This window comes from Acomys russatus, chromosome 6 (assembly GCF_903995435.1).
Source record: "Acomys russatus chromosome 6, mAcoRus1.1, whole genome shotgun sequence".
In the NCBI taxonomy this organism is placed as follows: domain Eukaryota; kingdom Metazoa; phylum Chordata; class Mammalia; order Rodentia; family Muridae; genus Acomys; species Acomys russatus.
In genome coordinates, this window is record NC_067142.1 from 52,270,940 (window position 1) to 52,290,366 (window position 19,427).

At 47.9% G+C, this 19,427-nt stretch overlaps 1 protein-coding gene across 1 annotated transcript in view; it reads right to left on the reverse strand.

Annotated features, from left to right (window-relative positions):
* Window positions 1-847: 847 nt before the first annotated feature.
* The window catches only part of Qsox1 (quiescin sulfhydryl oxidase 1), a 37,387-nt gene continuing 18,807 nt past the window's right edge, over window positions 848-19,427 (reverse strand). Inside the window, exons 5-12 of the mRNA XM_051147622.1 lie at window positions 17,622-17,712; window positions 11,059-11,204; window positions 9,447-9,581; window positions 7,418-7,547; window positions 4,069-4,191; window positions 3,205-3,352; window positions 2,118-2,297; window positions 848-1,851 (exon numbers count right to left, since the gene is read on the reverse strand). Of these exons, the coding sequence (XP_051003579.1) occupies window positions 1,088-1,851; window positions 2,118-2,297; window positions 3,205-3,352; window positions 4,069-4,191; window positions 7,418-7,547; window positions 9,447-9,581; window positions 11,059-11,204; window positions 17,622-17,712 (1,717 nt within the window). The 3' untranslated portion in view covers window positions 848-1,087. The remainder of the gene's footprint in view (window positions 1,852-2,117; window positions 2,298-3,204; window positions 3,353-4,068; window positions 4,192-7,417; window positions 7,548-9,446; window positions 9,582-11,058; window positions 11,205-17,621; window positions 17,713-19,427) is intronic.

Below are 19,427 nucleotides of genomic sequence, written 5' to 3' on the forward strand. Positions count from 1 at the left end.
CCAGGAGTGGTCTTGCTGCTGGATCTTGAGTGAGGCTGGATGCTGTGCATCTGGTATAGACCCAGATGATACGTCTACAAGGATCACATCAAATACACTATGTGTGACTTAACAAAAATAATTTTATTCCACATCTCTCCCAAGCAGTAGGAGCAGAGTGGGAACGAAGCATGTGCACCAGTCTCTTTCCAACTCTACCTGCCTGGAATGGAGCCCCAAGAGAGAAAACACCCCTCACTGCTCACCAGCACCTTCCATATCCAATGGTTAGCATTGATTTTAGAGACCAGAATAAAAGACAAGAGCCCAGTTCTGAGAGGGAAAGAGCTTGCCCTCTCACAGGTAGCCCAGAACTAAGGCACTACAAAGCCCAGCATCATCCAACCCCAAGCAAGCATTGTACCGCACTGTCCAGCAACTGTTACCCACACCAACCTCACACTATACTCTTGCCGAAGAAACCCTAGTTTGAACCTGGGAGACTGGAACCATTTCCTGAAGCTCCCAGCCCATTCCTGTAGCAAGCCCCACCCAGGTCTGAGGCTCTGAAGCTGGGTAGGCCAGAGAAGGCCAGAAGTGATGCTTCTTTTTCTTCACATGGAGAAGGAGGGGAGCAGACAGAGCCTCAGAATGCAGGGAGGAGGTCCATTCCAGCCCACCCTGCCCAGGAGACTCTCCTCTGGATGAGAAACCTTGGAAACTCTGGACTTGCTGGCCTCAATTTAAGGCCAAGACCAACCAGGCGACATTGAGACTTCAGCAGGAATGGGGCAGGAGTTCACATAAGCTGAAAAACAGGAATTTGGTGCTGAAGCCGGGGCTTGAGCCTCCCCAACCCCCCTGAACCCCACCTTCTGCTCCCCCTACCCCATGCTGCTCAGATGAGACTGGCACTGTGCTTCTGTTCTGTTTATGGAACCCCTCTTCACAGTAGACTCAAGGGGTTCACTGTCACAACTCGCTTTCTTGGGCTTGCAGCGCTCCTAAACTATACCATGAACCAAGGGGTAGAGGGGAAGCAAAAGAGCCAGCAGGACAGAACGGTCCTATGGATGGCAACTCCCTTTCTGTCCTCTCCCTGGACAGTTCAGGCTGTGGGCTGACTGGCATGGCCCTTCAGGGTCCGCATCCTGGCCCGGAAGTAGGTGTACATAGCCAGTAAGCCCATGAAGGATACAGAGTAGAGCCCGACACAGAGACTAACGTCCAGGTGGGAAAACTCTCCTCCCAGAACCTGTAGCCACTGGCCTTGGCCCTGTCCAGCTAGGGCTTCTGGCTCCCCTTCAAGTACACTGGCTAGCTGCTTGGGGCTGCGGCCTCCTCGCCTTAGCTCTAAAGAGCCTTGGAGGTGGTTCACCTCAGGCGGCAGTAAGGTCTCAGTGTCTCTCCTGCTCAAGTGCTGCTGGACCTGGGCATTCTCCTGCACATTCCTCTGCAGCTCCTCCACACGCCCAGGAGTGCCCTGCCCTGGTGGAGCTCCACTCGTACTAAGGCCTGTGTTTAGTTCCTGGGGGCCACTTGCTTCAGGCTTCTCAGGTGGAACAGCTAGGGCAGTTGCCCCAGGGGACTCTGCAGAAGCAGCCTGCTCATGGCTCAGCACAGAGTTTCTGGTCTCCAGTTCTACTGCATCTATTACCAGCTCTGGGTTAGCTTCTGGATTCTGGGATGCTGGTCCAGCTGTAGGAGAGTCTCTGAGGATGTTCGCTGGGGAGAAGTGAGCCTTGAGAAAGTTGAAGGTGGCACCTTGGTCCCACACAGGCACCTGTCCGTTGAGTTCATTATGGCAGGCAGCACATAGCTCACGGGGTGGCCACTGAACCTTGGGGAAGTGGGGGTCCTCACTCAGAGCGCCTGGGGAGAGAAGCACATAAAGTCTGGTTGTGACATCTGGTCTGCCTATGAGCTCAGGCTGCTTTTGTTCAGAACACTAGATTTTTGCCTGCAAAAAAAAAAAAAAAAAAAAGGCTCACCAAGACTTTAAAAGGATGGGAGATGAGGGATACAGATAAAAACCAAAACCCCAAAAACCAAAAGATAGAAGCATAGGGTGTCACTGAAGAGACAATCAGCATGGTCCCCAAATGCCACCTCCAACCCTGGAAGTGGCCCTTCCTTACCTGAGAGGCGAGCATTAACCCTGTTGTGGCTAGTCCAGAGCCAGAGGACTGCACTACTGGGACTTCCCACCTGGTGCATGGAGGCAGCAGCCATCTGCTCAAAATGGTTAGCACAGTCGCGACAGCCAAAGAAGTACCGAACATAGTTCCGCATGGCCTGAAGGACCTCCTGGCCATCAGCTGCAAGGAGAAGGAGACACCACACACAGGCCCTTCACATCGTCAGTTTCTGTTGTCTCAGTCCTAGTTCCCCTCAGGCTGCCCTATCCTCTTCCACTCTGCTGCGACCACCCTGCACAAGTGCCTCACACTCCAGCCCATGGAAACAGAGGCCTGATGCTCCCTCGCCTGCTTCTCTGCTTGCAGGAGTGACTAAAAGATCGTCCCATTTACCCCCAAACTCCTAAGCTTCAGTTCCTCCTCTCCTCAGGTCCTCACCATGTATACTCTACAGTGGGACATTCGGGCTCTATGACTAGACAGTTGGCAGGGACAGAGCATTCATTCTAACCGCCACGGTCCTACCTGCTTTAGGCTTCCATTCAACTTGCTCTCTTGTGGGGCTTGCCTCTCCGGGATACTCCCCTGATCTGAGTATCTTCTAGTTTGTCTCACGCTTTCTATGTCTTTTTTCTTCCATGCTCCATCCATGTACGTCAGGGTTTGCTTCCCCTGCTGCTCCTAAATGTCCTCTCCTCTGGACACCTCCAGCCCTTTCAAAGGCAACCTACCTCCCCCCACCAGGACTTCACAGACAGGCTCTCTTGCACTCATGTGCTCGCTCACTCACTCTTTTTCTCTCCCCCTCCCCCTCCCAACATCACTGCCTACACCACTGCGCCCTTTCCCTTCTAAGCGCCATTTCTTCTGTACCCATTCCAGGTATAAATGGCCCCTCACCCCTGCATGTGGATGGCTCTGCCTCGCCCTTCTCAAGAGCTCCAAAATTGTATTTATAAAAGGTTTCGTTTCTTTCTTTCTTTCTTATCCAGTTTCCCCATAATACAAGATCAGTCCACCTGGCTCCCCACAGAGGACAGAGTAAGAGAGTCTGGAGCACAGCGAGGTGAGCAGGCCCTGGACTTACCTGGTTCTTGAGGGTGGTTTTCACTGTGCCGATGTGCCTGCACAGTCAGGAAATGGAAGAGGACCCACAGGGAGCAGGGAAAGCCCCTGAAATGTGGTTCACTGCCCTGGCAGCCAACCCAGTTCACCTTCTCAGCAAGAACAAAGCCCTGAAGGAGACACATGTGAACATGAGTGCACAAGCAGAGAAGAGAAAGGGTTGGGAGGGAGGTGGCGAGAGAAGCTTCCTGAGCTTCTATAGCTCTTCTACAGGCCGACAGCCCAGGGGACCCCTGCTATTCCCACCCACCAGAAGATCAGAAGATCAGAAGATCTGAAAAGCCAAGGTCTGTCTTTGAAAAGCTGTGCGGATAACTGAGGCTCCTGCAAGCCTGACACCTTACACATCCACATGCTCTTGTGTGTCTATTGGCTGTGGCGTCTGCAGACACGCTGAGGAAGCTGCTTGGAGACAGGCAGGAATTATGGTTAAGAACTCTGCTGGCCCATCCCTATAATTCTCACAGTTGGAAAGCCGATGCAAGAGGATTGCTGTGAGTTTCAAGGCCAGTAGCCTTGGAAGCAGGGTAAGACCCTGTCTCAAAAACAGGACTCCACTGCCTCAGACCTCACTGGTTTTGTCCCAATCACTTATAGGCATGTTAGGGCCTTCGACTAGAAAAGTTATGTAACCTCTTCAATTTGGTTTCTTCATCTGCTAAGTGGAAATTCTAAGGTATGAGGATTCGATGAGATTCCACAGAACCCAACAAAGAGCAGCTTATTAGTGCGAAGTGGAATGACTCATGCAAACTACCCAACAATGTCGTCAGAGATCACAGTGTCAAGAACATCAGTAAGAGCTTTACTCGCCTTCTAGACTCACCTCCTTCCTGCTGTCCAGAGCAGCTTTGAAGAAACTATAGGGGATCTTCCTCCTCTGCTGCTTCTGGAGCCAGTCGTTTATGGAGTGCAAGAAGTTCTGGACCAAAGGCTGGCCAGGGAAGTACTGCAGGTAGGGACAGTGGCAATTGGAGAGTAAAAACACTCTACAGACTTTCACAGGCTTACTAAGAGTAGGAGACTGTGCACAAGTGGGTCAATGCAAGTTTACTAGAATGTTCCAAAACCAATAGGCACAAAGGTGGACTCGTATCCTGTTTTCTGGGCAGGGGGCTTCCCTCTTTGGCTAGACTCTATGTGGCCCTGTGGGTCTCCTTCTGTCAAGGCTCAGGCTACAATGCTGACCTAACCAATGCAGCACTCAGAGGACGGTCCAAGGGGCACACCACTCCCAGGACTGCTGTGAGTGCTGGCATGAGTCGTCTTTTCACATAATCATCTGATGCAGGGACTGGCCAGCTGGGGTAGGTAAAGGGTTAAACATGGAGTAATTGAGGAAAACCTCAGCAGCATCTTGGCAACCGTTTTCTGATGCCCAGAAGAATCCCTCTTTTATGTCCTAACATCTCAGAGCAGCAGCTGGGCTCTTCTAGGATACTAGGGCACTTTCCCCATGACAAACATCCTGATAAGCAAGGAAAGAATAACTGCAGAGACATCTTGAGCCATTCTCAGTGGGGAGGTGAAAGGGAGACAGTGCTCAGGAGCAGGGACTTTACAATGGCATCACAAGAGGGAGGAACCATATAAAGTGTTTAAATCCCTAATGCTGGACCCAGGGTTTCTACCCACCTCCCTTTGGAACACCCACTCCGAGCTTTCTGGAGTGTATTCTCTTCTTTCTTTTGCTAAGTAAACTGTTTTTAGCTCTCAGGGTTTCTTGGCTCAGTTCTTTCTTTTGAAAAGACAGGAGAAATCTTCATTGGTAATAGGCTAGGCTGGCAAAAGACCTTTCATTTTTAGCCCATGGGCCGCCAATGCGGACAGGCCAGCCCAGGGCGTAGGGCCGAGATCCAAATCTTGATGGTAACTCCCAAGAGCCTCAGAGGAACATGAAAAGCTACTCTGACAATAAGTCAACTCAAATCTGATTAGTATCAGCACTTTAAAACCACAAGGACTCAAGGGAGGAGGGAATATGTGTGTGTGTGTGTGTGTGTGTGTGTGTGTGTGCGCGCGCGCGCACGCGTGCATATGTGTGCATGTACAAATGCACGTGGGGGTGGGGTGGGGTAGGGGACAAAGGGAGATGCAGCAATGAAACAGGCAGCTAAAACCACAAAGAGGAAAGGTAGGTAAAGAAGACAATGGTCCTGAGAAATGTGCCGAGAGGAGAGACAAGGAAAATCTCTGAGACAAGAATCTTGGAGATGAGAATGATTCCAGAGAAACCTGTCACCTGGTCCAGTCCTCTGAGAAGACAGGAAACGCCCTCGCCAAACCTCAGGGGCTGGCCATGCCCCAGAGCGAAAAATGGCTGCAAAGCTTGTGCTTACTCCCGGTCAGCTCCTGGGAGCTCTGGGCCCACATACAGATTTACAGCTCAAAGTCAGCATTTCTTCCCGACCTCCGCCTGCCATCCTGACTTGGCACCTTCTTTCTGCCTTCTAAGGCCATGAATCAGGAGGGTCAAGTTAAAGGCTCTGGAGAGCAGAGAGCAGGGAAACCTTGGTGAGCACACGCCACCCAGTGGCCAGCCCGAGAGCTGCTCACACGTGGCAAGGCAAGGCAGACAGAGGAGCCCCTCTCCACTCCAGGCTCTCATCCTTTGATCACTCCTTGTGATAGGAAAGGAAGGAAGTTAAATGAAATGTGGGTGTGGATTTCACCTCTGACAAGGTGCTTCCCCTCTCTGGGCTGCCATTTCCTCATCTCTAAAAAGATGAGTACCACCCATGGCGTTTAAGAACAGAAAATAAACAAATACAAACTGCACTGTACAGTCTGCAGTCTGTCAGCCTGCCAGAGCTCGAGGAAAAGGGGGTAGCTATGATTACGATCCCTCAGGAAAGAAGCTCCCCAGTAAAGTAGACAGAACACACCATTCATGCAGGCAAAGGTCAAACAGGCCTCTATACCTGTGTCCCAGGTCACTCTGCTCCCACTGGGGGACACCCACACTCCTCTGCTTCAGTGCCACCCTGTCTCCTCTGAGAGACCTGGCTTCTGGCTGAAGGGCCCCTTCCTCCCATACCCCCTCTAGCTGGGTGTCCCACTGAGAGGGAACTGTTCAGGCCTTGAGCTAAGCAGGGTATGAGCTAAGCTGCCTCCTCTCAGCAGCTTCATCCAGCATTGCTGGGACACAAACTAAACACCAGCTTCCTTACAGCTGAGACTAGATACAGCAGCATGGAGAAACCATTGCTTCTGACCTGGGCCTGGGGGCTCTGCAGCATGGGGGAACACATGGGAGTGTTCCCTCACTGCAGTGGTTTAAAAACAAACAAACAAACAAACAGTCCAGAGGACTGCTCTAGATGTGCTCCCTCTAAACATTCCACAGAATGTCTGCCACATGCCTCAGTACTGTGGGGTCAGGCTGCACGCCTCAGAAGCAAGGTCTCTGTCATGGGAATGGCTCTGCTTTGCCTGCAGCATTCCTCACAGGGTCTTTCTCTGTGTTACAGACACATAGGCCACCAGGCCAAGAGGGTTGGGATGGTGGCAGCCCGGCTGAGAGAGGCTGAGTCAGCAGGCAGGCCCAGGGGACAGGAGCCCTGACTCAGCAGCAAAGCAGGGCAGCCAGGGCTGGCTGTGGATGGGAAGATAGAGTGGGGAGGCCAGAGAAAGGCAGCTCAATGTGGCAATCCCTCAGGCCTTGGATCTGATCCTGTATTATAAGGTAAGTTACTTAAGCCCCTGGGCCTCTTAAACGGTAGTGATACCACGCTGCAAAGGAGGCAAGAAAACACAGTGAAGGGCTGAAGCTACGGATCTGGATTAGACTGAGGAGAAAGACAGCAGTGCAGAGAGTGCCCCTCTTCAGTGGTCCATAGTCCCATTTCTCCAGCCACCATGGCAGGGAGTGAGAAGTCATAGTTTGAGGCTTAAGAGAGATGGAGAACTCAGGTAAGCAGGCAGACTAAGTCATTGAATGGCTGAGCTTATTCCCAGGTATTGGGATATCTGGCCCAGTGTCTCTCCCCTGACTCTACAGGGTGGATGGTCTCTGGCGATGTGGAACCAGTATGGCTGTGAGGAGAGGGTATGGAGTGAGTGTGAGTGCCTAGATCACAGCCACGGCCCAGGTGTTCAGTCAGATACGGCTTCCAGATATGCACACTAACTACATATGGAACTACAAAGACAAAAGGAGCTGGGGCCCTGCTCACCTTGGCCAATACTGCTACAAACTTTTTCAGGGCCACCAGGCGTTGTCCCTCCAGAACTGAGAACTTTCCCACTTCTACACGCAAGATGTAGTGTAGTGCCGATTCCAGGTCAGCCATGTAGATCTTGGAGCTGAGGATCAAGAAGAAGTGGAAAGAAATGGAGCATTAACCTCAGAGCAAGCGCTAAGGGAATGGAGAGAGGGAGGTTCCCGATGTCACGGCAATGATAGCACTTGGCTCTGGCAGCCATCTGCTGAGTGCCTTGGGTGAGTGATGTCTCTAGTCCTCACCTGTACAATAGGCATAGCACCTTGTTTACAGGTAGGTTGCTAAGAGGACTGACTGACAACAGGTGCAAACCAGCTCAGTGCAGGCTGGCAGGGCCTTCTTTCCATGTCCAGAGTCAGCCCCTTCTAATCAGACTCCTCCTCTGAGCAAAGCCACTTGGGGCAGACAGACAGAGCAGCGGTCCATATCTGCGAGGTTCTCTGTTGAGTGAAAGGCCTTGGCTCTAACTGCCCACCAAGGACAGGTGCTGGGTTGGTGGAAAGACAGAATAGGAAACACAGTTTCTAGCTCTTTCATGGCTCATACAACTTTTAGACCCTGTCAGTTGTGGAGCTCTGCAGCCAGATGTGCCATCCCAAGTATACCATGCTTCCATGGGGCAGCTCAGGCACTGAATGTTAGCTGCTTCTTGACCTCTGCCTCCTGAGCCCTGGCCTCAGCATGACAGCGAGCTTAGAGGGATGAGCTCAGGCACTTGCTATTCTCTGGACTACTTTTTTGTTTTAGTTTTTCGAGACAGAGTTTCTCTGTATAGCCTTAGCTATCCTGGAATTATCTTTGTAGACCAGGCTGGCCTCAAATTCACAGAGATCTGTCTGCCTCTGCCTCCTGAGTGCTGAGATTCAAGGCGTGTGCCACCATACCCGGCTTTCCCTGGACTACTTAACTTGTAAAATTAATCATTCTGCCTCTTTCAAGGTAAAGAGCTGACAAGGCCAACTGACAAGATGAACAGTCACTACCTATGCTTCATTCTCAGGCAAAATCTCCACTATGGTGTCCTCTAGCCTCAGTTTACCTCACCATTCCAATGTTCTGCCTCAAGAAGTAACCTTAGTGGGCTGGAGGGACAGCTTAGCGGTTAAGAGCACTTGCTATTCTTTCAGAGGACCTTAGCTCAGCTTCCAGCACCCACACCAGGGGCTTCACACCTGTAACTCCAGCTCCAAGGAATCTGATGACCTCTCTGGCCATGGCATGCACATATGTATAAATAATAAAAATAAAATGAATTTTAAAAAGAAGTGGCCTCATGATAGAATGTATGATGTAGAAGGTTGCAAGCACAGAGGTTGGCACAGCTATTATAGTAATTTGAATAATCTGAATGATAAAAATGACCAATGGCACCTTTGTGTGCATGCTTGTATGTGTGCTATATGCATGTGTGCATGTGTGTGCATATATGCTCACCTGTGTGGCTGCATGTAGAGACCAGAGGCCAGCATCGGGATGCCTTCCTTTATTGTTTCTCCACTTTACTGTTTGAAACATGGTTTCTTCACTCAACTTGGAGCTCACCATTTCAGCTAGCTGCTGGCCCTGGAGCCCCTGAGAGCTGCCTGTGTCCACACCTCAATGCTGAAGTTGTAGGTGCACTGCCACATGCAGCTTTTACGTGGTGCTAGTGATCTGAACTCAAGGCTCATGCTTGCACAAGTTCTTTACTCACTGAGCCATCTCCCAGGTACTCAGTGTCACCTTGTAAGTTTCTTTCTTATTAAAGCCCTTTCCACTGTCCTTCCACCCATAAAGTGCCCTGTGTTAGGATATGAGGTGCTCTCTGGACCTTTCTCCCAGTTCTTTGTGCATCCCCCACTTACAGGCTAGCCCTCTGAGCCATCACTGAGCTGCCTGGTCAGACATCCTTGTAAGGCAGAGCATGTTCATGAAGGGATGCGGCCTGTGATCAAAGAAGAGGTAGGAGAGGGGGTGTAGGGGAAAAGCTTGGCGCCCTTACCGGTCTGCAAACTTCCACACAGTGGGTGCTATTTTATCAGCAGTGACTGGTGCAGCTGTAGTTGGGGGAGCCTCCCTGGTCAGTCCAGAGAGGCCCCGTAGGTAGGCTGTATAGAAAGGCCTGGACTCCACCAGCCTGGGAAGAGAGCAAAGGGAAGCAGTAAGTACAAAGAAAAAAATCACGTAGCATTTCCTCTCTTCAGGAAAGGGAACAAGGTGGCTTCTCCAACAGAAAGGCTGAGCAGGAAATATCTAGACTTGGTCCCATCTTGTCTTTGGCTGTAACTTGTCCATTCACTGTCTATGCAATAGCAACCCTCTTTTACACTAGTCAGATATAGAACCCCTATCTGGAAAAGCAACTGGGTCTGAGAATTACTCAGCAAGCCTTCTGAGGCAGTGAGCCCTACTGGGAACAGCATCCACTCTGCCATGAGGAACTGCAGAGGCAGTTCAATAGGAGCGCTCCTACCTAGCTGTGCAAGTCCTGGTTTGGGTCCTCAGCACCACGAAGACAGAAAACAAAACAAAACCCCCCGACTTCTGCCCATGACAAGAATGGCTGGGTTTGACTGGTCTCAAGGCAGCCAGTCTCCCACAAGCTTGTTCGAAGACATCACAAGGTGAAATTACGCCCCAAAGAGGTCAAGGAGTTTGACGTGTGATTTTAAAAATAATAACAACAGAAAACCAGGTTTATCCAAATCCTCCTGATTTCTCTTTCCTAATGTAGGAGTCTTAACGGCAGGAAATATCTCCTCAAAAAGTTCTGGCCAAGACAAGCATCAGTGACAGGATGTCCCATGGGAGCCAGCTCAGAAAGCATGGCTTCCTTGCTCTGCCATCCAGGTTCAATATCCATCAATGAGCAGATGGTTCAGGGGCAGCATCGTCACAAACAATTTTCTCCTCCACCAACTCCAAGTGAGGAAACAATGCCTCTTCTTGCCTTTAGGACTGGCACTTTCTGGGCCTGCCCACGATCCTGCCTTCTGGCCCCCTGTGAACAGCATGCTTCTTGACTCTGACAGGCCTGCCTCAGGGGCACCTGGGGCCTAGGACAGGGAAAGGGCAAGGGGCTGCCTAGCCCGGCCTCAGTGTAGGGTGGTACTAATGGCCCCAAGAAGCAGGTTCTGGATTTCCTTGGCTCCCCAAATTTCTGCCTACAGGGCCAGGCTGACATCAATCATCTGCCTAGGGAGGGCACCAAGGCACCATCTGGTGCCATTGAACAGGCCATTCAGCAGCAGGAGGCTGACAGAGCAGCTGAGGCTGCCTTCATTGTTCTCTCCTGACATTTGGAACAGACTATTGTCTGGCTCCTAATGAACTTTTCTGCAATTAGGAAAGCAAAGGGAGGAAAGGTCCGGCAGGCCTGAGTCCTTGCCAGGGCTGCACCCTGTCAATGTGCTCCTCTGCGGACAGAGTGAGCAACATGGTGACATGGTTAGGGCATGGTGTGGATGGGCTAGCATTCAGGCCTGAGGCAGGAACCCTGAGCTGCAAGGCTGGAGGATCAGACATCTGCTTCTACTTGGCTGTTCTTCCTAGTGACCTCTCTAGGCAGAAGGCTGAATACACAGGGAGGAGAAAACAGGGGGCATCACACTCACACAGGCACTCGGGAGACAGAGCCATTCCGAAACAGCAGGTAGCAGGATGGAAAGTCAGTGACACCAAACTTGCTCACCACGTCGCCCTCTGTATTCAAGACCCTTCGCACTGCCATGGCATGGTACTGGGACAAGTCTAGCATAACCTGCAGAGACAGGAGAATGCAGAGGGGCTTACCCAGTGGGTAGAGAGACCCTGAGTCCTGGCCTGGTGCTGGGTAGATACCAGGTAGCTGCTGTATTCTGTCTAGACTTGAAACCCTGCAGAGCAGACCACTATGATGAGAGTTCATACAATCCTCAGGTTACAACTACCAAATACCACCCAAGACAAGGGGCCTTTGGACTGTGAGGACCACATTCTGTGTACTATAGAAGTGCCAACCGAATATGGCAAAATGTGGTCTTATTTTTCTTTAAAAATTGTTCATTTATGTATATTTTTATATATGAGTATGTATGTATGTATGTATGTATGTATGTATGCATGCATGCATGCATGCATGCCTGCAGGCCAGAAGAGGGCATCAGATTCCATTATAGATGGCTGCAAGCTGCCATGTGGTTGCTGGGAATTGAACTCAGGACCTCTGGAAGGACAGCCAGTGCTCTTAACTGTTCAGCCATCTCCCCAGCCCCTTTATTATAAGTCTATATATGTATAAAGCTGTATATATATCTCCTAGGTCAGAAAATGTACCAGTTAGACACAATGGTTTTGTTTTTATGGAGAAATAATGGAAAAAGGTATCTCCTGTAATATTGTGTATTGGAATGCCACTTTTACTCTTCAAATAACACTGAGACAGTAAGTCTTGCTAGGGTCTTTATACCGAGGCTGCAACAGGTGAATCCTGATTCCACAGAACCAATCTTTCCTTGACTCAATTTCCTTACCTGCAAAATGATAGTGATGATAGTAACAAGTGTGAGTCTTAGAGGCTGTAATGAGGACTTACTGGTAACATCTACTGAAATGCTTGTAATAATGGCTAACACATAGTAGTTATTCATTAAAAATATGTAACTTGGGCTGAGTACATGAATCCATACTTAGTGTTTTCTCACAAATGTGAGAACTAGATTTCAGATGCCCACAACTCACGTAAAAGGTGAAGGTGACAGCACACATCTGTAATCCCAGCATGCCTATGGTGAATTGGGAATTGGACACAGGAGAATCTGCAGAAGCACAAGGGCCAGCTAGCCTAGCATACACAGTAGTGAATAAGAGACCCTGCCTCAAACAAAGTAGAGGGTAAGGACGGACATCTGAGGCTGTCCTCTGACTTACATATGTGCATTGTGATATGCAGATGCCTGTATGAACACACACACACACACACACACACACACACACACACACACCATATATACACAAAAAGTATTTGCGTGGGTATGGTGGTATATACCTGTAATGCTAGCACTTGGGAGGAGCAGGCAAGAGAGTCAGGAGTTCAAGGCCTGTGGTGGTACCAGTTGGTACCAGGCAGCAGGGTATTGCTGTGGCAGCCCTAACCATGCTACTTGGCATCCCAATGCAGACCTTAGAATTTGGACTAGGAAAGCAGCTGAACACTTTAAGCAAGGCTCAGTAGGCCATACTAGTAGGAATGTGTAAGGCAGTGGTGCTAAGGGCAATATAGATTATGACGGCCTAGCTCAAGAGGTTTCAGAGGGGATGTGTCTCAGAGACTGATCTTGTGATATTTTGGTGAAAGATATGGTTGCTCTTTGCCCTTATGAAAAAAAAAATCTGCCAAGGATTTCTGATCAAACTTGAAGAGCTTTGGATTAATGACATTGGCAGAGGTGATTTCAAGACATGATTTTTCGTCATGTGGTTATTAACAGTTACTCTTATACAGATCTACAATGAAAAGTAACAACCTGAGGGGAAAAAACCAAACCAAGATGAAAAAAAAAAGTTCACTTGGAGGAGAAAAGAAGCACTAGAGAGTCCAACAGAGCCAAGTCTGGTCTCAAAGAGATGAACCGTCTAAAGAAAAGGCTGATGCTAAGAGGGGTAAAGGGAATGGGAACTGCAGAGCAAGACTCTACCCAGCCTAACTCCCAACTTGTGGGAAAGAATGAAAGAAAAGCTTCAGCAGTGAAGGAAACCACTGAAAACAGGAAGCTAATGCAGATATAACTCGACAAGGGGACCAATTTCCAGTCCCAGCAAGCAGCAGAACATGGCAGCTTCTGGTTCTGGATTTAGAGCCAAGGATACAGGAAATGAGGTGTAGAATCTCCCTCCACAGCTAAGGAAAGCCACTGGGGCCAGGAGTGTGTCAGGGCGCCCCTGTGTGGAGGCCCAGAGTGGCCAAGGTGGGAAGCTGTGAAGATGAAGCCTGGATTTCAATGGAGACCCCAAGATGTTGGAGATGCCAGAGTCATGTGATACCTGCCAAAGAGAGATGCTAACAGGGTGTGGAACCAGCCCCAGAGTTGAAGATCTAAAGAGGGCTTTGACATTAGGCATGGAGATGCAGAGCTTGGAGCTTGCCTGGCTGGCTTTTCCTCTTGAGGCTCCCTTTCCTCCCTTTTGGAATGGTATGGTATATCCTGTGCCATTGTATGTTAGAAGTATGTGATTTGCTTTTCTACTTTGATTCCACAGGGGGTTACAGTTAAGAGATTGCCATGAGTCTCAGAAGAGACTTTCAACTTTGGACTCTAAAGAGACTTTTGAAGTTGGACTAAATGCATTTTGCCTTATGAAATGGCTACAGGCCTATGGACAGCGAGTGAATTAGAATGTGGTGGTTTGAATAAAAATGGCCCCACAGATTCATATATTTCAAGGCTTAGGGAGTGGCACAATTTGAAAGGATTAGGAGGTGTGGCCTTATTGGAGGAGTGTGTCATTGAGGTTTCAAAAGCCCAAGCCAGGCCCAGTGGTTCTCTCTCCCTGCTGCCTGTGGATCTGCATATAGAACTCTCAGCTCCTTCTCCAGCACCATGTCTGCCTGCGTGCTGCCACGCTCCCTGCCATGATGACAACGGACTAAACCTCTGAAACCATAAGCCAGCATCAATGAAATGCCTTTTTTAAATGTAAATGACCTGTGGTCATGGTGTCTCTTCACAATAATAGAACAGTGACTAAGACAAAACCAGTCTCAGCTACCTACTGAGTTAAAGGGCTATACGAATTATATGGAACTCTATCTCAACAAAACTAAATCAAACCACAATCAAACTGAACCCTATTCTGTAAGCAGGGTGGCCAGTAATAGTAAACAGAATCCTATTTGTAGTTGAGGAGCTGAGGTATAGAACTGAATCATGTTGTGGGAGGAGAGGGAAGAAAACCTGATTCTAATCAGTGTCTGTCAATCATCTGTGTTTGACCTTGCAGAATGTAACAAGCATGGGCAAGTGCACCCACCGAGAAAAGCTCCCCATCACCTGTAGCAAGTCCATGAGCCAGCAGCACAGTGGTTGCTCTCTACAGCAAGTGAAGAGGCGGATCTTTATAAAGCACCTACTGAATGCTGGCCACTGATTTGAGCTCCTTATGAAAATCACCTTAGTGAGCAATACGGATAAACGTAAAGGATAAACGTAGCTACTTCTTTCTATTCAGTAGCTAGGAAATAAGGCTCAGAAAAAGTTGGACAACACGACCAAAGACATTCCTTGAAATAATGAAGAAGTGCAGCCTGCTCTGATGGCCAGGGATCCAGTTTCCTCATGAGGGACCAGGTTATTTCTCGGGTAACTTATATTGCTAATCCTCATTTTTAAAAAACCCCAATTCTATGCAGTTAGGGCAGTGAGGAAGCAACACAGGTTTTGAGTCAGACAGCTCTTCATAACAGGATGTGTGATCCTAGACATTTTGTCACACTGTTTTAAGTTCAGGGACTAGCAGCAATGTGTTGATATCTAGTCCTAGACTCAGTAAATAGCAGGTGTTAGCTTTTAGTTTCAGAGAGAGAGGTAAGAATAGACACCATGATGTGCCAACCAAAGTCCATGTAGGATGAGGGCCTAGACCCTCTGCTCAGATGTAGTAGGTAGGCAGCACAGTCTCCTTGTGGGTCCCACAAGATGGGGAGTAGGGACTACTTCTGACATGGACTGGGGCCTCCTAATGTTGTTCACTTCCCCGCTGGCAGCATGGCCTTGCCAGGCCACAGAGGAAGAGGTTACAGGTAGTACAAAGGACACTGGATAAGCTGAGGTTAGAAATCAGGGGAGGAGGGCTCCCTTTCCTAAGGACTAGGAAGGAGGGAGAGGGCATGAGGGAGATGGGATAGGGAGGTGATGAGGAAGAGGGTGGGGCTGGGAGGGGGTTGCAATCAGGATGTAAAGAAGTCAAACTGCAGAACAAGCAAGTAACTTATATTGCTAATTCTACTACATGGGAATAGCTCTGAGACTGGCTGAGATATGAATGCCTATACGTAGACATGTTCATGTTGGTCACAGATTCTCTGCGACTTATTATTATTAGAGGCCATACTTAGTATGGCAGGAAGGAAGATTTGCAGATGTCTTCTGCGCATACAATGAGCAGAGAACCAGCCTTAATTGCTCTGTGCATCCCACACAGCTCGTACAATCATGTTAGAGCTGTATAATGCCTGTGAGAAATTATGTTTTCAGAACGAAAGAACCAGACGCTGATGCTGGATCAGCCCTGACAGGATTCATTCCTCTCAGCATGCTGGACGCCGACATCCTGCATCCTCCATGTTCCAGCCTCAGGCACCTCGCTTGCTGTTACCCATCAGAACAGGAGAGCATTGTAGAAAGCTTCTGATGTCAAGTGGTCCAGCATTTCAGACTGTCCCACACAGGACTCCTGTTAGCCTGCAATTTCTCAACATTTAGAAAATGGACCACAAATGCTATCTCTGGCTTGCTTAACCATTTTCACCATTTGGGGGGGGGGGGCCTTCAAAGGTATAATTCACCCTACAGCAGCTTGAAGAAACCTTAAGAGAATGACATCCCATTTCCTCTAAGGGGGGTTGGGTAGGTTTCTGTTTGCTTTCTCAGTCTACAGATGCTTATTTCCATCGGGAGTTGGCTATAAGTTATTATTGGTCTTATACAGAAAGGAAACTAGGTTGGACTCAGGGACATCTAACTTTTCCTTTATCTTTCTTTACCAGGTAAGGAGATAGAAGCTGAAAAGAAAGAAAGGGGGATATAGAAATATAGAGGGAGGATAGAACAAAAGGCAGATTATTGAATCTACTCCTCAGCTCAAGGCCTTAATTGTTACTCACAAATAATTAATTCATTGGCATAGAATTTTGTATATTGATGCAAAATAAGTATAATTCTGATATATCAGCATAGAATTCAAATCTAAGATTATTCTTCACAGTATATATATATTTCTACTCTAATATGAGGTATTATACCCATCCAACTCAATTATAATACAAACTTTACTTCTAATACCTTGAAAGTGGTGCTGCAGCATATTTAGGATAATTAAGTAAGACAAGCTAATTGTTAGTTGAACAAATCATAGTCATGTCAAATATTTGTCTCATTTTATCACAAGAATATATATCCTAGGTCTAACAGATAGAGGAGATTCTGTAGATATGTAAGGTAAAATAGCTAAATAAGGTCTCCAAAAGCCTCAGAGACCTGCAGAATATGGCATTTAAAGATGTTTTTATTAGTCTAAAGATTCTTTGACACCAAGACAAGTTAACTCCTGGCAACAGCTAGCCTACTTCAAAGAAGATGATGAGCATCAAAGAACCTCCTTATGGAGATGGCTTCAAATGTGGTAAATCAGCCATTGGGCAAAATGTCCTTGTTTCTGCCAGAAGACAGAATTTTGCCTAAAAATTGGCAAACTTAGATGCAGGCAGAGTTGACAGCCGAACTCTGCCAAGACAGGGTAAGCAAGTCCTCAATAGTCCTGCCTTGCAAATATGTCTGTCAGATATATTGGGCTAAAAGGCAGAAAATGATGCTCCAACGTTATAGAGAGTTTTGGGTGACTGTTCAGGCAGCAAACTGTCTCTGTCATTTTTTTTTCCATTTTGGAAGTTGCTAACATGCATTTGCAGTTCACTCAGGTAATTAAGTTTTATTCCTTCTCAAGTCTCTGACGGGGTTGAAGACCAGATAGTTTAGTCTTACAATTAAGCTTAGTTGGTGAAAGGTTAAGATGTTTTTAGATCAAGATAGATGTTTTAAGTTAATAGAGATGAGATATGATAGATATTAATTTTCATTCAGAAATTTAGACCCAACAAAATAAGAAAGATGTTTACTTCAAGTTTGCCAAATACAAATAGCCAAATCACTATGAATGTAACATTTATATAACTCCTTATTGTCTTGTGGTTCTTCCTGCTGTATGTAGTTTATTTTATTCATGTGTAATAATATAAATGTATATGTTTTTAAAAGAAACATAATTTTAAAAAGAGAACAAATACCAATGCTTTAGACCAACACTTCCCATGTGTCCCACCAAGGGTTAAGCGGTGCCAGACTAATAAATGTCCAGGGACCAGATGCCTGCACTGGTCTGAACAGGGCTCTCTTCTGAGACTCAGGGAAGCTGGGCAGCTCACCTCTCTACCCAGGTAGGAGTCTTCCCTTTCAAAGATCAGGGCCAGGTACTCCGTGTTATTTCCTGCAAAGAATTCATTGATCTCCTGCAGCCTGCAAGAGATAAGTAGGGTCACTTCTCCCATGGGCAGCGGAAATGAGGTAAGACTCCAGTGACACACATGTCCCCTAACCCTGTGGCCTCCCTCCAGCAGCCCACCAGTGGAAGGACACCAAACCCTTAAGTCTCAGAGGACGCTACTCATGCTTCCTAACTCCGCTATGTCATTTGACCCACCTTGGGTTTTATTGTTTTATATTTTTCTTTCTGTCCCTTTTAGGAGTCAGGAGTAAGCAGGAGGCAGGCTGGGGAGGAGAGGTGGGAATGCTTTCAGACCAGCTGTCTCCATGTTCTGGGTAAGGCCCAGGCTTACTGAAGATGGTTTTACTGGTTCCCTAAGAGATCGGTGATTAGAACCCATCAAATACAGGCCCTGATCCATGGCAAGTCGTGACCAGTGGAGCAGGAACAAAGAGGGAAGCAACAGACTAGAGTCCTGGGTGCAGGAGAGTGCAGATGCAATGAATCCAACCTCTTTCACTCAAGGTGAGGAGAGGGAGGCCCAGTTTTCTTGGGTAGAAATGATTAAGAAGGCAAATTCTCTCTCTCAACAAAAGAACTAAGCTGCAGATTATTTTAAAAACTCAAGAAAATTCTCTCCCCTCTCTGTCTCGCTCTCCCTTTACTCATATTTATTTGTGTGTGTGTGTGTGTGTGTGTGTGTGTATGTGTGTGTGTGTATGTATGTATGTATGTATGATGTATACAGTGCGCTGTCTGCATGCACACCCACAGGCCAGAAGAGGGCATCAGATCACATTATAGATGGTTGTGAGCCACCACATGGTTGTTGGTAATTGAACTCAGGACCTCTGGAAGAGCAGACAGTGTGCTTAACCCTTGAGCCATCTTTCCAGCCCACAATCATGTTTAACCCCCCAGCATGTTTAGGAAGAGGACACGTGAGAAGGCACATGGGTAAGGGGAGACTGCATCTTCCTTTATCCTCAACCTGATGTCTCACTTCCCTGCACTTAAACCAAAACCATGTAGCAAATGCCTTCAAACAGAAAGGGTGACATTAGGTCAGTGCCCGAATCCAGCCTGGTGTCAGCATGAATAAATAAGCCAGAGAGGTGGGGACTGGGGTGGACTTTGGCTGGATAAGAGGTTTTGTGGCTAACATCAGCCCCCGGGTGGCCAGTCTCTCTGACCACACCCTCATGTGTATCCTAGGCTGGCAGAGAAGCAAGTCCTCAGCCTTCTGGAAGAGGCGTTCAAGCTTCTTCACATGTATCTTCACATGTACCTTCACATGTACCTTCACATGTATCTTCACATGTATCTGGCTACATTCTTCCTGAGGCGCATCAAAAGGATCACTTTGAGATAGGATGACAATGTGGCCAGTTTGTTGCTTTTATAGGATGACAATGTGGCCAGTTTGTTGCTTTTAAAGTTCCCAGGGCTGGAAAATGTACTATAAAGGGAGGTGTGTGTGTGTGTGTGTGTGTGTGTGTGTGTAGTGAATGAGACAGAGACATAGCCATCAGGAAATGGAAGCAAGCACCAGGGTACAGGCTAACATGCACATTTCCTAAATGGATGACACTATAGTTTGTCTGTCCCCACATAAAGATGATGCATTGGAGGCTTTTGTCCCCTGCTGATGGGTTCAATCACTGAGAAATGACTGGCTCATCAGAGTTCTGACTTAATCAGTAGATCACCCAGTTTATGGATTCATAATTTAATGGCCAAATCAGGA